The sequence below is a fragment of the Liolophura sinensis genome, chromosome 7, assembly GCF_032854445.1.
Source record: "Liolophura sinensis isolate JHLJ2023 chromosome 7, CUHK_Ljap_v2, whole genome shotgun sequence".
Lineage (NCBI taxonomy): Eukaryota > Metazoa > Mollusca > Polyplacophora > Chitonida > Chitonidae > Liolophura > Liolophura sinensis.
Window position 1 is genome coordinate 25179753 of NC_088301.1, and position 19519 is coordinate 25199271.

Consider the following 19519-nt stretch of genomic DNA (forward strand, 5'->3'; position numbering starts at 1 on the left):
TGGCTTCTTAACAGAAGCCTACTGGAATGTTTCAACAGCAAACCTCCTTCTAATCATGACAACCTGTACGTATTGCATTAATCTGATGATATATTCCCTGTGGTATTGAAATGAAGAAAACGTAAAACCATTCGTGATCGGAGTACCCCATACCTTTCTGTGTCCAGTAAAAACACAGGAAACTTAACAATACAGATAACTATTGGTCTACAAAATGGAACACATTAACAGCATGCCTAGGTAAGGAGAACAAAAAAAAAAAGTAGAAAAGGCATAAATATGTGAGATACAATGCAAAATGTGTACAGAATTCTACCGAGGGGCACAAGAGAAGAAATGAGATAGAAAGGACACAACCGTGAGATCTACAGAGTAGAGACAGGCAAAAAGAAGCACAAAACTTACCACTAGGCAAGCCACCAAAGGCTGCATAATTCGGGAGAAAATCAGGAAAAAAAGAAAACAAAGATAAAGCATTCAACTACAGCACAAAACTACTTGTCATCATAACCCGTTATCTTCCTTCCAGGAGTATATCAGGCTCTTTAATTTGAGCAAATTGGATAGAGGGCACCTTGGGATACTGGGGAGGGGAAAGAGCGAGAGCGGGGGGTAGGGGAAAATTGCTTAGGCTTCCTGCAGATAATGCTGGGACCAGCACCACAGCTTAAGAAATTTTAAGTCTCAATGCCAAGCCAACCATTATCAACATTATCAACAACATTACTCCTCCCCAACCCAAATAGCTTTCCAAATGTTTTAATATATCTGGCATAGTTGCAACATTCAGCGCTTTGAACAGTTCATTTGGGAGTTATTTAACATAAAAGAGACTTCAATAGCTGCTCATCTAGGTATACCACACCACTAGTGACACAGAGAATTACACCCCTTTGGGCACAATGCTGTCATTTCAAAATTTATTTCAGATTCCCTAAAAGTACATGTACTTGTACAGTTGCCGTTTATTATGTCATTATAAACCTCTTTTCTTTTTTAATGGGTACTCTATGTTTTTAGCTCAAGGAGTAAGCTTAGAATATTTGTTTGTATTGCTGAAAGATAATTTTGGCGCCAAATCGTAAGTTCATTCAGCTGTGCATAACCATGTAAATTCTGATGTAATTTCACACTCATAAAATTTTCTTCACAGAAATGCTTCTTGGAAATCTAAAATGTATTGATGATTTTTTTTCTTCTGAGAATGCCTCCTAAATAAGCTGCGTCGTATTTTGGAAAATGTGAAAAAATATGCTATCTACCCCAAGTAGATGTGCTTACAGTACAGATCAGGCTATAACTTTTGTACTTGTACCTCAATAAACATTCACTGGCCTGCCAGTGGTGCACCAGGAGTGCACCTGTGGAATGGCAACAGAACGATTACAGATGTTTCATTTACATATCTTAACATCATATTCACATACTACAGAAACAGCTTTTCATACTCAGCTGATGATGCCTATTATAGCAATGGTATGCTATAAGCTTGCTACAAGTGTGCTAATAGTGAACTGTTGGCATGCAAGCAGGGTGGAGGTTTAAACTGCACAAATTTGGTTCATCACGGCTAGGCAAGTACCTTTTTTCTATTTCTCTCAGATTTTCTAGCACCTAAGCTCTTTTTTCTTTGCTGAATACTAATTCTAAGTTAATTTTCACCTACATGGGTGGCATTCAAATATCACTCCTGTCTTCAGATGTCCTGAACACTTATTTGTTATTTCCAGACATGTCTATATTCTGTGCTACGCTCTCATGCTTAGAAATTTATGACAGGTTTGTGTTAAGAGGATGGGCTATGCAGTTGACGGAACTTATATAATCTACCATAAATTCTCAAGATCAAGGAAGAACATTTATCTGATTATCGTTGTCTAGTCACGGTCAAATATACTGTGAGAAAATACCTGTGTACACTGAACCATGTAAACTTAGCTTGTACTATTGCCATCAAAACACTATAATTAGACCCAAACATATCACACCCCATAGGTTAACACCAAATACCTGTTAGCCTAGAAGTACACATACAGGAATTTAGAAAGGCATTTCCAGTTCCAAAAATTCCACAAAAACTTTGCAAGCATTTGACTTCTGTGTAAGATGACGTGCCTTTCTAAACCCTTATAAAATTGAAGCAAGTGGTTAGTGAACACAAATGCATGTAAATTGACTCGCGCCATGCAATCCAATATATACAGATATATAAATATTAAAATATTTATATATGATATATGGACATGTGTACAACTGTCTACAAAACTGAGCCTCTAGTGTAGCTTTTCCATTCATTCCTGTAGCGGTTTCCAGCATCCTTATACTATCATTTCAGTTCTGTTTATTAACTTTAAATAATTAATTTACAACCCGACTGTCACATCATTAAAAGAAAGCCGAAATGCCACTAACACTACCAGTACATGAAGGCCCTTAATCTTCAACCTTTTTGAATCCAACAGAACAAAAGAGAAAAAAGAAGATGACAAATGACCTTTAAATTCTTAAAATTAAAACTTTACTTTGATGTAAACCTTTTTTGACTTTGACAGTCACTGATTAGTTTATCATGGATTTTGCTGTGCAGGCCACACACAGGCCTCTGGTGCTCAAAAAGTTTTGAAGGCAAACAGAACAAGCAGATGTTTTCATTCAAGATGGTGGTTCAAACGTTTACAGCCAGAGTAGAACCTTAACCCTGGGAGATCAGCTAACAGGAATGAATGGCAGTGCCAATGGACGAGGCCAATTTGCACCACAACAACAACAACAACAACATCTTAGCGGCATACCTCCTGCTGCAGCTGCACCGTATGTAGTTAGTTGAGTAGCTCCCATCCCAGGCACTGCGAACGGCGCCGCCAACACACCCGGGGGACCTTCGTGAACACAGTTACAAACGAGGAGCATGCGATTACTTTCACAACCCAAAAAAATGCAGTATTTTGTGATCCAGTGAGGCAGGTTAAAAGAGGAGCCAGCCGCTTTTCTCCCATAGACTCAGACATGACGTCACTAAATTGTGTGCTTAATGTCTGTTTTACACGAATAACATCCCAGATGGGAGATGTACGCAAAGAACACGGATTAGTGACGTCACCCCTGAAACCACTGGAAAAAGAACGGTTCCCGAAGTCAACACTTCATAAAGTTGACCTTTATCGCCAGAATTATAAAAATCACCAAAAAGAAAAGAAAAAAAAGAACTTTTCTTGTTTTTTTTTTGTGAAAGATAATATTTGTCATAATTAACCAACACAAATTTCAAAAAATATGTAATTCGAAATAGCAAATATTAGGTGAAGCATTTAACTGGAAGTTAAAAAGCCAAAAAAAAAAAAAAAAAAAAGTAGCTGACTATAACAGTGGCAAAAGCAACAAGCAAGTCTACCCTTTTATAGCTTTATACATGTAGTCTGGGATAAAGTGCTAAAAAGTGGTATATGCTATAATGTGCACGCATTAAGCAACACCTGATCACCCAAACATGTTAATCAATTCTCCACATCTATAATGTAAGTCTAATAATCTCGTTCTTAAAGAAAGGGACCCAGCTCTCATTTTCCATTTTATCACTGAAAGCCAACATTGATATTGAGCTAGCTGTAGCTCACAATGCACAGTATGTATCACCTGTGTACAGAACCTGAACGTAATCAGGAAGTGAACAAAAGGTGAACAGAACTACTTTAAGATTGTTGAAATGAACAGGAATGAATCAGTAAAGCAGTATTACGGGTAAATCCTTGTAAATGTCACTAGATCGTCTGGCATATTCAAAGGGACTTTTTTTAATTAAACGCCTACCAATGAATGCTTCAGGACTAGAAAAAGCAGTCCTCTTTGGAGAAAGTCTTTAGAACTTGCAGGTAACACAAGGGTCTTTTTTGTCTTCATGTTAGTCTAATGTTAAATAAAAAGGTCACTTTGATGATTACTACTGACTTCATTTCTGTACAAAGCAATGGAGCTTATGGCAGTGATTCAATGGTAAACTTAAAGCACTGTCATTAATACATAGCTTAAATCGCCTTCCTGAAGTCAAAATGTCAATGACAATCTGTAATGTGACACCAACTAACACACTGGTATCTCTCTTCAAACTCACTTCATCTATATCTTTTTACCACCTGCCAGCAGTGGAAAAGTCAACATGTAACAACTGCTCCAGCAACACGTATGTGCCTTTTTTTCCAGTGGTTCTCACAAACCAGTCAAAATGACACAGTCTGCGAGCGAAACTTCTCCTTCAGTTGACAGGCATTCCTTATGTAGCCGAGTCGTGTGTCAACATGTCAGTGTGTGGGAGGGAGAGCTTAACAATACCTTGGTGGGGATAGGGCAGCACAGCCTGGTCCACGGCAGCGTCTCCCGTCGGCAGGTTGGGGTTGGTGTAATCTCTGCTCTTTGAATTGTTGTATTTCACATTGAGATTTGTCAGCTTCGAGTAATCAATCTTCAAGATACAGCAACCATTATAAATACACTGACCATCCAGGGACTGAAACGAAACACGCACAGATAGTTAGACATTTTCATTCCTTGACACACAAAAAAAAATTCACATATTTTTTACTTTCCAGTGACACACACGTTTGCAAAATCTGCAAGCAAATTTTTTCCTCATTTTTTTCTTTTCTTTAATGCATTAATGTCGTAATTATGTAACATAAATTACAGCAAATCATCTATAATTTCAAAGTTTGTCTCTAATATTTCACCCCCTACCTGCTGTACTAACTGTTGTACGGAAAGGTTGTTAAGTGGAGAAATTGATTTACTCTTGAATACATAAAATTTCACAACGCTTTTCACCACTTAAGTACAGTTGGTTGATCCAAAATACCTGCTGAAAAATCCGTCCAAACAAAATTCTACAATTTCTATTACATTTACCATTTGTGTTGCGCTATGGGAAATATTAGGTACTGGTACATTTTTGTACCAAGTTCAAATTCATCTGCAGTCATTTAATCCTCACAGAACATAACAAACTCTGACTCTTCATATTTCAGCTCTCAGGTGGCAACACATCGCATACAATGTAGTGGACTATGAGTAACCCGTGTTACACAAATAAATAACATCACAAAGGATTAATTTGTCAATCTGGAACTGTGGCAGCGTAATTCATTTCCTTCATCTATATCTTTAAAGTAAATCCGAGTTAAGCAGATGTAATACAAATTGCCTGTTGTCAACGTGAAAACATCTGAGCTCCATCAATCAAACAAATCATCTATCATTTCTGACCATATATGTAAGACCTTAACAGTTGCGTGATCACGGTCAAAGTCAAGTTTGAGGCACTCGAGAAAAATATGTGTATGCTCTTATTGTTGGCTTGGTGGATTGGTGAATTACAATCACACTACCTAAAAGGTTTAGTAAACTCATCCTCTGGCAAAAACAATAACTAATAAAACAATAAGCACTTAAAAATACAGTTACACAAAACAAAGCATTCATCTAAAATTATTTACCTTCTCTTAATTCTATCATCAGATGTTTCATAAGTTTGGTGCAAAATGGGTCGCTGGGTTTATCCAGAAAATATAAAACAGCAAAGGTGACAACTAGGTCAAAGGCCTGATTATGCTGTCATTCAAATCTTTGCCTCGTATTTGCCTTGCATAATACTGAAACTATTAATACTGCAATAAAATCCACACACCAGTTTTAGAATGGTATTTGACTGCCAATCAGGGATGATTCCGTATCCCTTTAAGTGGTGGCAGGGATTTTGTATGAGAGTATGAAACTGGTGAACGAGTCAGTTGCGCTGACAATACGCGCGCATCAAGAGGGCTGACCCTGACTCATTAGCCAAAAGACACCCGAGTACTTCTCGTTAGACAAGGTCGACCGTTGCGGATATCCTACTACGACGGTGCTCAAAGAGAGGCTAATTACCTGTGCTCTTCGCTCATCTGCCTGACATTTATAGTTCATATAAAACGAAGGGGGAGGGATGCTGGGTGGGGATAATGGACACATTGTCCGTGATCAAACTTCCCTTTACAGGGGGGCTGGGGGATTGCAAGGTCTTGAGCCGGATGAAGATCCTAATACTTTCTCATCCATATCTAACAGAGTTAGCCCAGATTACGCCCCAATCGTAACATTTATGAGGACGATCAATATATGTGGCTTGCCGAATAAAAGCATCAAGCATGATAAACGAAGAGGACAGAGAAGAGAAGAGCATGTATTACCAGCTTGGCAGCATTGGCGCTCATCGTGTCCACAAACTGTATCAAAGCCTGGTACATATCTGTAAACAAATCAATCAGACCATTTCTTAACCATGGCAAAACTTCCCCTCCCCCACCCCCCAAGCCCCAAAACAGTTGACTCATCTCAAACCACACATAGCCGAGCCCTTATCTCCAGCACCAGCTCACTCGCTGAATTATTCAACTGGTTCAAATCAATTCCATCGACTCATTGAGGACTAAAATTATGGCAGATTTCTCATCTTTAGCACGAAGACTGCACAAATTAATGATTTCAAGGAAAAGAAAAAAACATTCAATTTAAAAAATTCCCCCCCTTTTGCCTCATCATTTCTTTCTGTAATTTCCCTTTCAGCTGGTTATTGTGAAGAAAGCAAATCATTTTCCGTGGCTAAATTAGAGCTTTAAGTTCTACATGTAGCTAGATATATATGTATGTTGAAGTCAATTAGTGGAAGAGAAATAGAATATTCTCCCAATATTGATTTCTGTAGATTCACGCTGAATACAAATCACGATTCTACACTTACTATTTTTTGTGAATGTTATGATCTTCAGTACTTTGCCATACTTTGAAAAAACCTGTAATGATAAAAATATGGTAATCCTCAAGAGAATGATTTATTTATTTATTTGATTGGTGTTTTATGCCGTACTCAAGAATATTTCACTTATACAAAATATAATCATATGGGATCCCTCCAATATGGTGGGAGGAAACCAGGCAGAGCCTGGGGGAAACCCACGACCATCTGCAGGTGGCTGCCAGACCTTTCCACGTACAGCCGGAGAGGAAGCCAGCATGAGCTAGACTTGAACTCACAACGACCGCAATGGTGAGAGGCTTCTTGGTCATTACCCTGCGCTAGTGCACTAAGTAACTGAGCCACAGAGGCCCCCATGAGAATGAAGTAAATACATGTAGGATATTAAAGCAGTTTAGTTCTCCAAATGGAATGCATCAGAACGAGTAAAGCTAACATCAGACAAGAGTCAGACTTAGATCGTTAGATACCATCATTTGCATTTCAAAATTTCCACTGCAGGACTACTTAACACCTCAGAAGGACAGAGGAAAAGTCTGGATTTCCTAAATATGGAAAAGAGCAGCAAGTTCTTTGGTAAGATCACAGAGCGAAAACAACTGGTGCAAACTTACTTTGTTTACACCAAAATCTGGCAGACAAGAGCAGAGTTCAATTGGTCATGGGATTTAAGCCATTTGATTGGTTAATAACAAAAAAGCATAACCAGATGAAGGATTTGAACAATATGATTGGTGCTCAGTGCTAGAAAAGACACTGTAATTGGTTCACAGCCAAGGATGCATCACTGACTTACCCAATGAAGAACCTCAATCTGTATGGGGTATACACACTGTTCTACTATCACCCTCAGGATGGTTTTAGACTGGTCCTCAGGGTGACCTGACCTCACAGCCTCCAAGGCCTGGATAGCTGCCTGGGCAGAGGCATTCTGTCAATAATGAACACCACATATTTCTCTCAATAATGAACACCACACATTTCTGTTAATAATGAACACCACATATTTCTGTCAATGATGAACCACACGTTTTTGTCAATAATGAACACCACATATTAGCAAATATCCAGAAACCCCTTAACAAGTCTTTTTGTACCAGTAATTTTACCAATTTCAGGTTGTGTTTACATACTTCAAGATTCTTACAAAACGTTCAAAACCTCACACACATACGGTGAAAAATATCAATCTCAGGTTTGATTACAAAGAGGCACACTAACATCAAACAAATACATTTTCAAGGTATTCTTTCATGTGGAAAGGCTGTATAAAGTTTTCACATGCACTAAAACAGAATATCACGCTGAGTTTTCTTTCCCCTGGCACAATATAAGATAACATCAATGTGACAACAGCCATTATTTTAGAAATAACAAGGCATCAAAAGGAAACCTCAGAGGCTGAAAATGATCATTGTTTGTGGATGATGCTTTTCCACAATACCATGGCAGCTGTTAATATATATTTCTCCTGAATATTTCATGGCATGTTCAAAGAAGGAGCAGGCACATTCAGAGCTTTGCTCCAATAAATAAGTGACCCCATCGAGAAGACCTGATGTGGGGTTGGTTGCAATAGGTGACCATCCATTAGCGCAGTCTAGAGCTCTGGGCTAAAGTGGACCCCCCAGCCCTGCTTGAGCATGCATTATTGAGTGCAGGGGACAGCTTCCCGATATGGCCACATCAGCTTGGTTTCTCACAGATTGCTACCACCACGACGGGGGACTTTTGTCCATGACTGAACATATCGGCCCTCTGAGAGAAGCCATCTTATAAGCGGACAACGCACCCCACTCTCTCGTGCCCAGGTCTTTCCACCTTGACAGTGGATCAAAGTCATTTATCAGGCCACTTGAGCAGCAGACGTGGACACAAGTTTGGACGAAGGCCATGCCGAAGGCTGTCCAAGTCACAGGTGTGATGTGCTGAGCGCTCATCAATAATTCAGCCCTCATCAAGCTTCCAGGACAAAACTCTCGTCATTAGACCAGTCTGTAAAACACTAAAGTAGCATCTGTGGAAACACTGGCTGGCTTCAGCGCTAAGATTTCCGCTCCATCACTGTCACCGGTCAGCCCCAGCCGGAGTCACGGACAAGAGGTGAGAAGCTCACGTGTAACACTGCCTATGCCTGATGGCAGAGCCACTGACAAACTGACCAAACAGCCCACATGCCAGTAGCTAAGCAATGACAAATTAGCAAGAAGGTGTAACAAACCTGGAATGAATGAGCGTAGTCAGTCTTTAACTCCTTGTGGTTGGACAGCTGCGCAAACACAGGTTTGAGTCTGATCTGGGCTGGAGTTCTTTCGTGATAATCCACCATATTAGCTGCTGCATCTTCGTCCCCAAACTCTAGCAATGCCTGAAAATTAATATATTTCAATATTACATTCCATTATTTTCCCACCCAAAACTGACCACAAGGCCTCATATTGTATGTAACACTGTAATCCAATCAAAAACAGAATTAACCCTTCCAACTGAAATTCACCATAAATACCCACAGCAGAAATAATCACTTTACATCTATATAGGAAGTGGGAACATAGCTAAGATTTAAATGATCTTGAAAAAAGATGGTCAAGATATAACAGGGTTCCTCCCCATTTCTGATGCATGTTTTGAAACCAAGAGGTAGAGCGCTCAAAAAAAAACAACCTTGGAGCAATGAAACATAGTGACATTGGAACGCTTATGTCAAGGTCAAATTGTTTATTAGGATTCATCTTTTTACAAGAGAGCCAATGTGACAGATTTCTGTAACCTTGCCAAAACTAGTCACTGCAAGATAGCCCACGAACAAGCCCTTCGCTTAATTTAACTTAAATAAGCAGAAAAAAGGTCAAGCTTATTGAAATTTAATACCAATTGAACTACATTTATTTCCCTGAAATGTGTGATGTATGCTTAGTAAACCTGGATTCAAGACAGATACAGATGCAAGAACTGGCTGATGGCAGAAAACGATTACGCATAATTTATCCAGTAAACATCAAATATGAAATGAAAAAACAATACTTTCTTTTTAGCCTTCAAGAAAAAAACAAACTTGCTATCCAAGGATCTTTCTTTCAAACTAAAAAGTTAGGACCAATTTCAATTGCGGTCATCTTTAGTGTCAATTTTACTATGCTATTTTATATGGTTGACGAAGCCTTTCAAAACTGATTGTCAGCCATGTTTTTCCAATGCTAACACAAGTAGTCACTGTGCAGCTAAATTACAGAAAAATTACTTATTTTAGCCTGCAGGCTAAGCCTGTATTATTTTCTGGTCAGATATATTTATAATGACTTCCTTTCTCAGTTTCTGACTAATTATTTTCAGACAAGGCCAGTAAATAACCTCGAGAGCTGTTAATACCTCATATCATACATTTGCAGCCTCTTTAACTTGCATATAGACTAGAATAGCTACTGTCACATCATTAAATGGTTATGCCATGTTACACTCAACACGCAAACCCTTTTGGTAGAAATCCATCACACGCCACAACTATTAAACTGAAGTCTTTCGCCTCTCTTCTAATGACCGACTAGCCACCCTAATTAGCTCAGCATACGCCAGAGATGGATGGAGCTTTAAGAAGATGCCAGGGCATTTCAACTTCAGACAACTTTCTTTGTTTTATAAACAGCTTGTATAATCATCTCCTGAACATGATACATGAATCTAATCACTTTCAGTCCTTGCCACCTGCTCACTGTCCAACACAGGCTACAGGTATAACAGTAACAAGAGACAGCTGGGCAGGGGAGGAGAGGGGAATAGAGGCGAAGGGAATGGAGAAGAGTGATTCAACCAGAGGTTTCAACTCCTATTTCCTAATGAAAATCATAACTTAACGACACTACTTTCTGATTTGGATTCCTGAAACCCCTGCTCTAGACCCTCGGCCGACAGCGATCAAAACCTTAGCAACAGATGAAACGGTGCTGCGCATTTTGTCTCATAATTGCCTACTTGGTTAGTACAGGAGGGAGAAAAAAAAATCAATTGATAAATCCATGAGTATTATAGGATTGCTCCGTAGCCTGACTTCAAACATTGGTATGAAAGAAAGGGATGTTCTCAAGCGCTTGCAAGGGAAAAAAAAAAAAAACAAGATGGCCAACTTTTCATTAACAGTTGGTTTGCCGACATGTACATGTATTATAATCCTTGTAGTAATCAATAAATGCTCTGAACTGCTCTTAGTCACTGATATCTACATCCATTTCTCGTCGTCTTCTGCCAATAAAGACATATATACCTCCTGTGTCGTTCAACCTAGGCACTTTCTAGCTCTTGGAGCGCGCTCATAAATACTCTCCACAAATAATATCCTGTTTATAAGAAAAAAACTCTAATTATTTGAAAACGAAACCACAGGATTCTTGGTACATGACCTAGGGCACCCATGTACATCTGGCCAAGCCAATCGTAAAAGAAAATTTCTGCGCAATATATGTTTCTTTCGCATGTTCGCTAGTCACGAATATTGGCAGTATTTCAAGCAGGAAAATATGCAAAATAAAGAATCTCATAGCCAAATATCATAAATAACCATCATCACAAAGAAATTCATCGGATGCTTCAGTAACTTGTCTGACAGCTTTTGCAAAATGTATCTCGATTAAATTAGCTTTGCTCAATCTAAACTAATCTACCGATTTCAATATCATACATATTCATACGTATACGTTTTTTTTTGTTTTTTTTGTGCACATCTTCCAGTTTAACGGTGTTTCGGTGATAGCCAGATAATCAGGTTTAGAGGCCACGAGACAGTTAGGAATTTCATTCTGCCAAGCGAAATTTTTGGTAAAGATCTGAGAAGGTTAACGAAAATAGCCACAGACAAGTTAGAAGAAAAGACTCTAAAAAGAAAAAATCCAAGGTCGAAATGTGCAGAGCTATCAAAACAGGCCACAGAAATTAATGCGATGATATTTTGATAAGTGATGACACAGAAGATCCTGTCCATGGATGCATTTTTATAGCTCCAGGATTTGTCCATTTACTTCTAACTACTTTTCAGGCGTGTGTGTTTGTTCTCTCCGATCAATGATTCAGGGGAACATTGTGGAATGACATTAATAATTACGCAGCTCAATTCCTTAAATACCAGTCTCTTCCCTTGAAAAAAAAAAATTACATTATTTATTGACTTGTACAGCCAGCTTGATTTTCCTAATTCTCATACAAAATGGGGCAATTTTCCAAAAGGATATATGGTGGCATTTGGCACTCTGCGGCGACTGGTATACAAAATGTCACATCTGATACAGAACTGGCGAATGGCTGTTAATCATTGTGTATACATAATTACATGTAATAACAGGCCTCGATATATTGCACTAAATCCCCACGGGCTAATGTATATGGGACGATCAAGCTTTCTGCTATCCAGGATAGATTCGCAGCTGTTGCCGAGTATCTCTGTGGCTTTTTCATCGCTTGTGACTCGCTTCAATATCCTGCTCAAAATTCCATAAACTTTGTCCAGTGTACACAAGTGACTTTGACGCCAGCCCTTGTAGTCCCCTATCACCGCGCCAAATGTACCTACTAAACTCCCAATTACTCGCAAATTCATGCAATTCACCGATTCTAGTCCGTTCCTCAAAGATAGCCAGGGAATGGCACCTAAAATCTAATTGCCCGATCAAATACTTAATGGCTGATGTAATTTTGCAATATTCGTGTTCTATCAAGCAGGTAGTGATTTGCTGGCACCGGCTTCCATCTGACGTCGGCAGTCAGCAGACGTGCCTCAAGGAGACAGTGGGGTTTAGCTGTTCAGTCAGCCGCGCTTTCCCCCCAAGCAAAAAAACCTGGTGTATTGATAAGCCTGCTCAGACGGATCAAGTCAGCTTTGCACACCAGTAGATTAATAATTTACTGAAAACTACTGAATGACCTGGGTGTCATATTTATGATTGGGCTTTGTGCTGCATAGCATAGAGCAAAAATGTCAAGTCCATGCCTGACATTTGAAAATCATGGCTAAAGGCCAGCAATGAAGCTGCCAAAATTTGAGGGAAAATGGGGCCAAATTGGTGACGAAGTCTCCCAGGTAATTGCTGCATTTCGCTGCTCAAATGCTGGAGAGTCTGACATTTCCGGAGAAAATTACAATGGCTGTCCATCACACGTGACACCAGCAATTTACAATGGAAAAATCTCACTGCCCTCCGATGGTTTGCCCACAGCTGCTGAGCAATCCGTGGTATTATTGAATAATAACCTCTGCTTGTAAATGTGACCGACACGGTTGTGCATCACCCTCCACAAATGCATGGAGAACAAACCTCTACCATTGTCTCGGTGATATACGCCCATCTGCTAGACAGCACGTCTAAATGTAAGGTCTGGTCCATCAATGATGCCCTAAACTGCCCAATGAAAAATTCATCCAGTTCCAACAGAAAGTAGTTCCTGAACGGTTTACATGTATACTCCTGCTCAATTTCCATTGGTTAGCTGAGCTAATACTTAAATAGACTAGGTGTAAACCACCTGGAATCAATACATACATATATACGACACCCTCTTCTGAAGTCACTATATTCTTTCATTCTACTTATCCAATATGTCAATTCCAGTATAATTTGTGAAAGCGAATTCAAGCACGAATGTGGCATTAAGCATCATTAGACATTTTATCAACCTGTCCAATCACACAAATGCACAAGCAAGAAGAGCTCCCCTTATGATCAATGCTTAACTTCTTGTTTACTGGCAGAGGTCAAGGCAAGTCTCCATGCCCAATCTAAAGGAACACTACAAGAATAGGCAGTACAAATTAGCGCCTCCAGCAACGGGGGATATATTGACTATCTGACAGCCCCCTCAGCCGATGATCACACGGTCATAAATTCGGACATAGCTATATAAAATGTGATTAGTTCCTTTCTAATATAGGCCTTACGGCCATAGGTAGTGTTCTCAGATGTCAGAGCAAGGATAGGGACACCCTGTTTATTAGTAGTACAGACCACTCAGAAGGAAGCGCCTTTCCAACCATAACAATCACTTTCTCATAAAGACAACTGAGCGGTAGTCAACATGCCCGTACTGTACATGTAGTTAGGTGAACCCTGACTTTGGCTCTTCATGAGAACCCAGCATTAAGCAGACAGTCTATGTATGCCAGACTGAAGGTTCATTTAAGGCAGCCCCAAAGCCAGCCACTAGCTCATTTGCCATAGGTGTTCATGAAACATGGTAAGACAAGCAAATTCAGAGAATTACATCACACATCAAATGTATGCAAAACTGCTAGTTTTCAAAAGTTTGAGGTTGCTTCTGCAAATACCGTAATTATGTTGTTAAGATTATTATAATCTTAACATCATCAAGGAAATCATTAATGATGGAAAACTGATCCTGCTCGTTTTTGAGCTTAGAGGCTACAACATTTTATTAAAATCAAGCAATAGACAGACAAATCCAAATTACTATCAGTCACTCCACTCTATGCCCTCAGCACATGAAAGACTAGGTGAATGGATGGGGAATGCTAGTAGTGCACCAGTAGCATGCCACAGAACACTTTTCTATCTGGTTTCTTCACTGTGTGGAGATAGGTCCTGGCTGAAAGTGAAGCCACAGAACCATCCTAGCTGAAAGCAGATAATCTTAGCAGGGTGAATTCAACATCTGCAGGACACAAACTCTCCACTTGTTCAATTTTAATCACATAAGTCATGACAGACAGTCAAATGCTATCCAGCACATCTGGTAAACACATGTGCTGTGGACATTTAGTGCAGAGACAACACAACACTAAACATACTGGACTTCTCCTCCTAGTTTTCATCTTACCAGGGATGATCCAAGTTTTCATCTTACCAGTAATGATCAGTGGTTTTATGACGATGACCTTACTGGGCTTGTTTGCCATTTGCTTCTGGGCCAATTCTGCCACAGGCTCCTAAGGCCTGACCTCAATCATATCTCAAATTTCCTGCAGGCTCTCACACCCTGAACAATGACCAAAGAGGCTAAGGGGGAGGTGAGTATAGCCAGCTGTGAGTGCCCAAAACTGGGCCAACCCAGGACACACCTTTAGAAAACATCTCATTTCCTCTGTGAAACCCCCTACTGTCACATGAGCATCAACAATGCTGAGGGCCAAATCTATTAGTCTGTGCTTTTCAACTCTTATTTAACTAGCTCGCTCCACAATCGCTGGATTTCAGTTCTGTGGGTTTAAGCATCAAATTTCCGCTCCCTCTGTTTGAGGACACTGTCGTGAGAAGGGCACAGAAAATGGCTGAAGCCCCAAGACTGTGAGCTTTCAGTCAATTTTCAATATCACAGGAATAACTGGCCAGACTACAGACACCTATTGTACTCGTAACAATGGAGAAATCAAACCCTGAAAAGCTACACTCTTCATCAAAGTAGCCAATCCAAAATTGATTACAACCCTTTTTTGATATATAACAGGGAAAATCCAGAGCTACACAGGATCATAGATACCATCTTTGACAACGGATGAAAAAAACTTTACTGACAAGGCTGGTAACAAGACAAAGATGCTTCACACTCTAGTTACAAAATGGTAATACCATGCCATCAGTCATTTCATTGAAAGATACAAGATATCGAAATGAAAGACAAGAGATGGGACCATGATAAAAACACTGTAGCTATACTCTTATATAAGTTATAAAAATTATTTTTATGCTATTCTTATCAAAGTCAGAGAGTTATGTCCATGCATGTGCATAGCCTTATTTACGGACATCTTGAGTGATTCTCTCAAGTGGGCGCTGCTGAAAAACATCAGCCCGTGACCGGGATAACATTTTGGCACAGAAATACTACATGGACATCCATCGAAGAGAGAGATTAAAAAAAAATAAAAAATTTCAAGACATTTCCTGGACTTGACTGATGAAAAACAGAATAGTGACTAAGTACTCAGAAGAAAGTGGGAGTTCATAAATAATGCTATGCACATGGTGCACTGGAACTTTCAGACTGTCCTAAGAATAGCATGAAAGTAATTCTACCAACTCATTGTAACAATAGCTACTGTGTTAAGAAACATACCAGATATCCTAGTTTACTGCATTACACACTCAGTAACCTGAAACTATTTTGCTTCCTTCCAATGTTCTACTGTTAGAACAGGTGATAAACATCCAAGCACCACACCAGCAGAATACCCCACCTACCACTGTTTTTGCCAGTTTTGTTGAGTTCTGCGAGTATGCTTACAAGTAGGCTTATCCGCATCACAAACACCAACAGGCTGCTGACTGATCGAGGAAGATACGTTCTCATCACAAATTTCTGGGGTTTCTTCTTATGATGAACACTGGGTGTGTGGTTATTGGTCGGACCAATGACACGAACCAAAACACAGACTTAAGAAAACACCACGAATGACTTTGGACCTTTCATACAACACTTCTTCATTTCACTAGTAATTTATTTATTTATTTATTTGATTGGTGTTTTACGCCGTACTCGAGAATATTTCACTTGTACCACGGCGGCCCAGCATTATGGTGGGTGGAAACCGGGCACAGCAAGCGGGAAACCCACGACCATCCGCAGGTTGCTGGCAAACCTTCCCACGTACGGCCGCAGAGGAAGCCAGCATATGCTGGACTTGAACTCACAGCGACCGCATTGGTGAGACTCCTAGGTAATTACGCTGCACTAGTAATTCACACTGTATTTCTAGTATCCCTAACATTTATGTGATAAGCTCTTCAGACATAATGGCAAAATGTAATCAAATGCGAATTTAAATCCACTGCACCTCACTAACAGAGTTTACCTAAAAAAACACATCTTCTATCTTAAGGAGAGTTTCGCGAATCGCTAATATCTTTACCCACTTTGTCCATTCAGGCCTACTCCGCTCCCCCACCCTCAGCAACATATAATGTCCATTCAATCAACATCATTAACGAAACACCATATTCAAATCAGCACTCACCTGACTCTTTTGTTTGAGAAGTAAAATATTTGTAACTTTTCCAAAGGGTGCTCCCAGACTGATGACCTCTAGCTCGTTAGCATCACTGGGCAGGCCTCTGATGTGTACTACCCGAGATCCACCCGTCTGATTATGGTCCAGCTTAACCTGAAAGACACAGAAAATAACACTGACCAAATCTGTTACTAACGATACATTTATATATACAGTTGTCAGGCATGTTGTACAGAAATGACAAAACCACCTGTCTGATTATGGTCCAGCTGAATTTGGAAACCTACAGAAGGAAAATAAAAATCAAAAAAAAAAAAAAAAAAATTCATTTAATTACGGTGACACATGTATATATTTACAGTTGGTACATCTTTTATACCACAAATGACAACAACAAAATCTTTACTGTTACTTTTTCGAATGAGTGAATTAATGACTAAGGTTTAATGCCACACTGGCAGTATTTCGGCCATATTGTGGCGAGAACATGTTAAAACAATGATGGCTTTCCACATGAAAAGTTACTTTCAGGATCTAGGTCATCAAAACCTTATAGCTGGTTCTTTTTCTCAGTCGGATCAAAAACAAATAAATCTCTCTCCCTCACCCCCTACCCATCCCGCTTCACGCAAATTCTGCTAATGTTAATTTTTGGGGCAATCTGAAATTACCAATACATACAAATATCTCTTCCCAGCAACAAAAATGTCAACGAGTCTGTGTACAAGGCAATACCCCAGGGAGAGGGAGGATGTTACAGAGGTAACCTTTCAATAATCACATCAGATAAGTTCAATTATGTAACTGCATGGAGATGATAATTTATGGTGACATTTACCATGGAGTACAGGATACTGGTGCATGCATTCACACAGAGCACCTGGCATATATGGGCGGCTGTACAATACATTAACAAAAAGAATGCATTATTGAAGGTAAATTAATGTTGCAAAATATTACATTTGGTATTGTAACATATCACACTTCCCCTCTGGGGATATCATCATACCTTCCTAACCTCCAAGCGCATTTCAAAAGATGAATACAGAACTCCCAGAATCAGGCAAAATAAACCACTCGTGTATTGGACAAAATTTAAGGTCATTGACCATGTACCATTTTTTCCTGAATACCACATTCAAATTTAATACATACTGATACCTGTGTTTTTTCATGTATCATTTTGTAAGGTGTACTTCTAGATGCAGGGCATCAATGTATATTTTTTGGATGACTTACTGCTATAATGTAATACTTTCTTATTTATGAGCAAGGCTATTCTCATGAATGTTTTGCTCATACAAAGATTTACATGTCCATGTGCAGATAAGCATTCAACCCAACTCATATGGTTTGATAATTAACAGTCTCTGTGCTTTCCAGTCCAAGAACTACAAAGCAGAACACGCAGGACAGGCATGCCACTTATTTAAGAAAAAAATTCACATTCAGGAGATGACAACATAAACGTGCCAAACAGCAGTCTGGCAGCAGAAATGGCCTGTATAGCATGTTTACCAACATATCCATTTACGCCAGTCCATTTACAACAATACTTCAGGACAAGAATTACCGAAGGCAGTTCCGAGTGGAAAACATGAAACGGCAGAGACACAACAAGCGATGTAATAGGATCAAATTAATTCTTAACTTTCAAAAGTGTTTTGCAAACATTTTTGTCAGGGGGAACAAATAATGCCGGTCTCCTTGCCATTGATTAGTTCGGGAGCGCATTCACGCAATACTTCCAGAAGCGTTTTAGTGTCACACTGCATAGCAACAACAACAAATTAAGCAGAGTAACACAGCGAGTGTTTTGTTTGGACAACGAGAGACCCTTGATGCCAAGTTCCAAGGCCCGATATGAGCAATTTCACAAAACTGTGAAGCTATTGGCCCGAGATATCAATGTTTACAGTAGACATCCATCACCTGTAATAGTGACCACATCCAAACCTCTAATCATCTGATTAACAGGAATGCGTTAACTAGGAACTAGCTCTCTACTCTTTGCTCCACTCCTCAGACATCAGGATGGTGGAGCAGTTGGTGGAATGGGGAGGGGAGTAAATCGACAGCTGGGAAAATCAATGGGGCGAGTGCTCGAGAGAACAAGACCGCATGTTCTAATTTAAAGAGGGGATTTAAGCATGAATTACAGGCATACAATTAAACCTGGGAGACAAGAAGACAAGAGTCGAACCAGCCAGTGAAACATTAACTACATCCTGATGATGACAGCAACCAAACGACTGCTCTAAACCCAGAATGAAAAAAAAAAACAACAAAGGAATAAAAATAAAAAAAAACACTACGCATCTTGACTTTGGAGATTTCTAATTTTTTTCCCCTCATCATCTTGCATTTGATTTTCCAAAGACATGAGTTATTTGGCGCCATTGCCTTAGTGGCACGATCACCTGACAGCCTGGGTTATTATCTAATTTACAGAAATCTCTCGCTGTCAGATTTACTATTGAATTTCCCTCTTTCAGTTCCTGAATGCACTTTCAAGTGCAAATTCAATCTTCCAGCCAAAACCAAAATGACAGCAAAAAATACAAAAAAAGGACCCTCTAAGAAATCCAATTAAGGGGCTAATCTAATTAGTAGCTTCAAGACAACACCTACCATGTTATAGTTTTCAGACACAATGCACACTGAAAGAAAAACTTACACCTCACAAGGTGAATTCCTGCATATATATATATGTTTACAAAGAAATACATGTACCTCCCAATAAAAAATCCCCACATTTTATTTATTTCATTCATTTAGCATTTCAAATTTCCATG

At 39.4% G+C, this 19519-nt stretch overlaps 1 protein-coding gene across 9 annotated transcripts in view; it reads right to left on the reverse strand.

The window, feature by feature from the left end:
- The window catches only part of LOC135471844 (polypyrimidine tract-binding protein 3-like), a 114803-nt gene that overhangs the window by 10420 nt on the left and 84864 nt on the right, over window positions 1-19519 (reverse strand). For 6 of the 9 annotated variants that reach the window (XM_064751238.1, XM_064751234.1, XM_064751241.1 and 3 more), the window contains 8 exons: window positions 16731-16877; window positions 9003-9149; window positions 7578-7712; window positions 6767-6818; window positions 6216-6274; window positions 4327-4501; window positions 2793-2879; window positions 406-447 (listed from right to left, as the gene is read on the reverse strand). In XM_064751238.1, coding sequence (XP_064607308.1) covers window positions 406-447; window positions 2793-2879; window positions 4327-4501; window positions 6216-6274; window positions 6767-6818; window positions 7578-7712; window positions 9003-9149; window positions 16731-16877 — 844 coding nt within the window. The remainder of the gene's footprint in view (window positions 1-405; window positions 448-2792; window positions 2880-4326; window positions 4502-6215; window positions 6275-6766; window positions 6819-7577; window positions 7713-9002; window positions 9150-16730; window positions 16878-19519) is intronic. The other 3 variants (XM_064751233.1, XM_064751237.1, XM_064751240.1) reach the window with 3 other exon arrangements.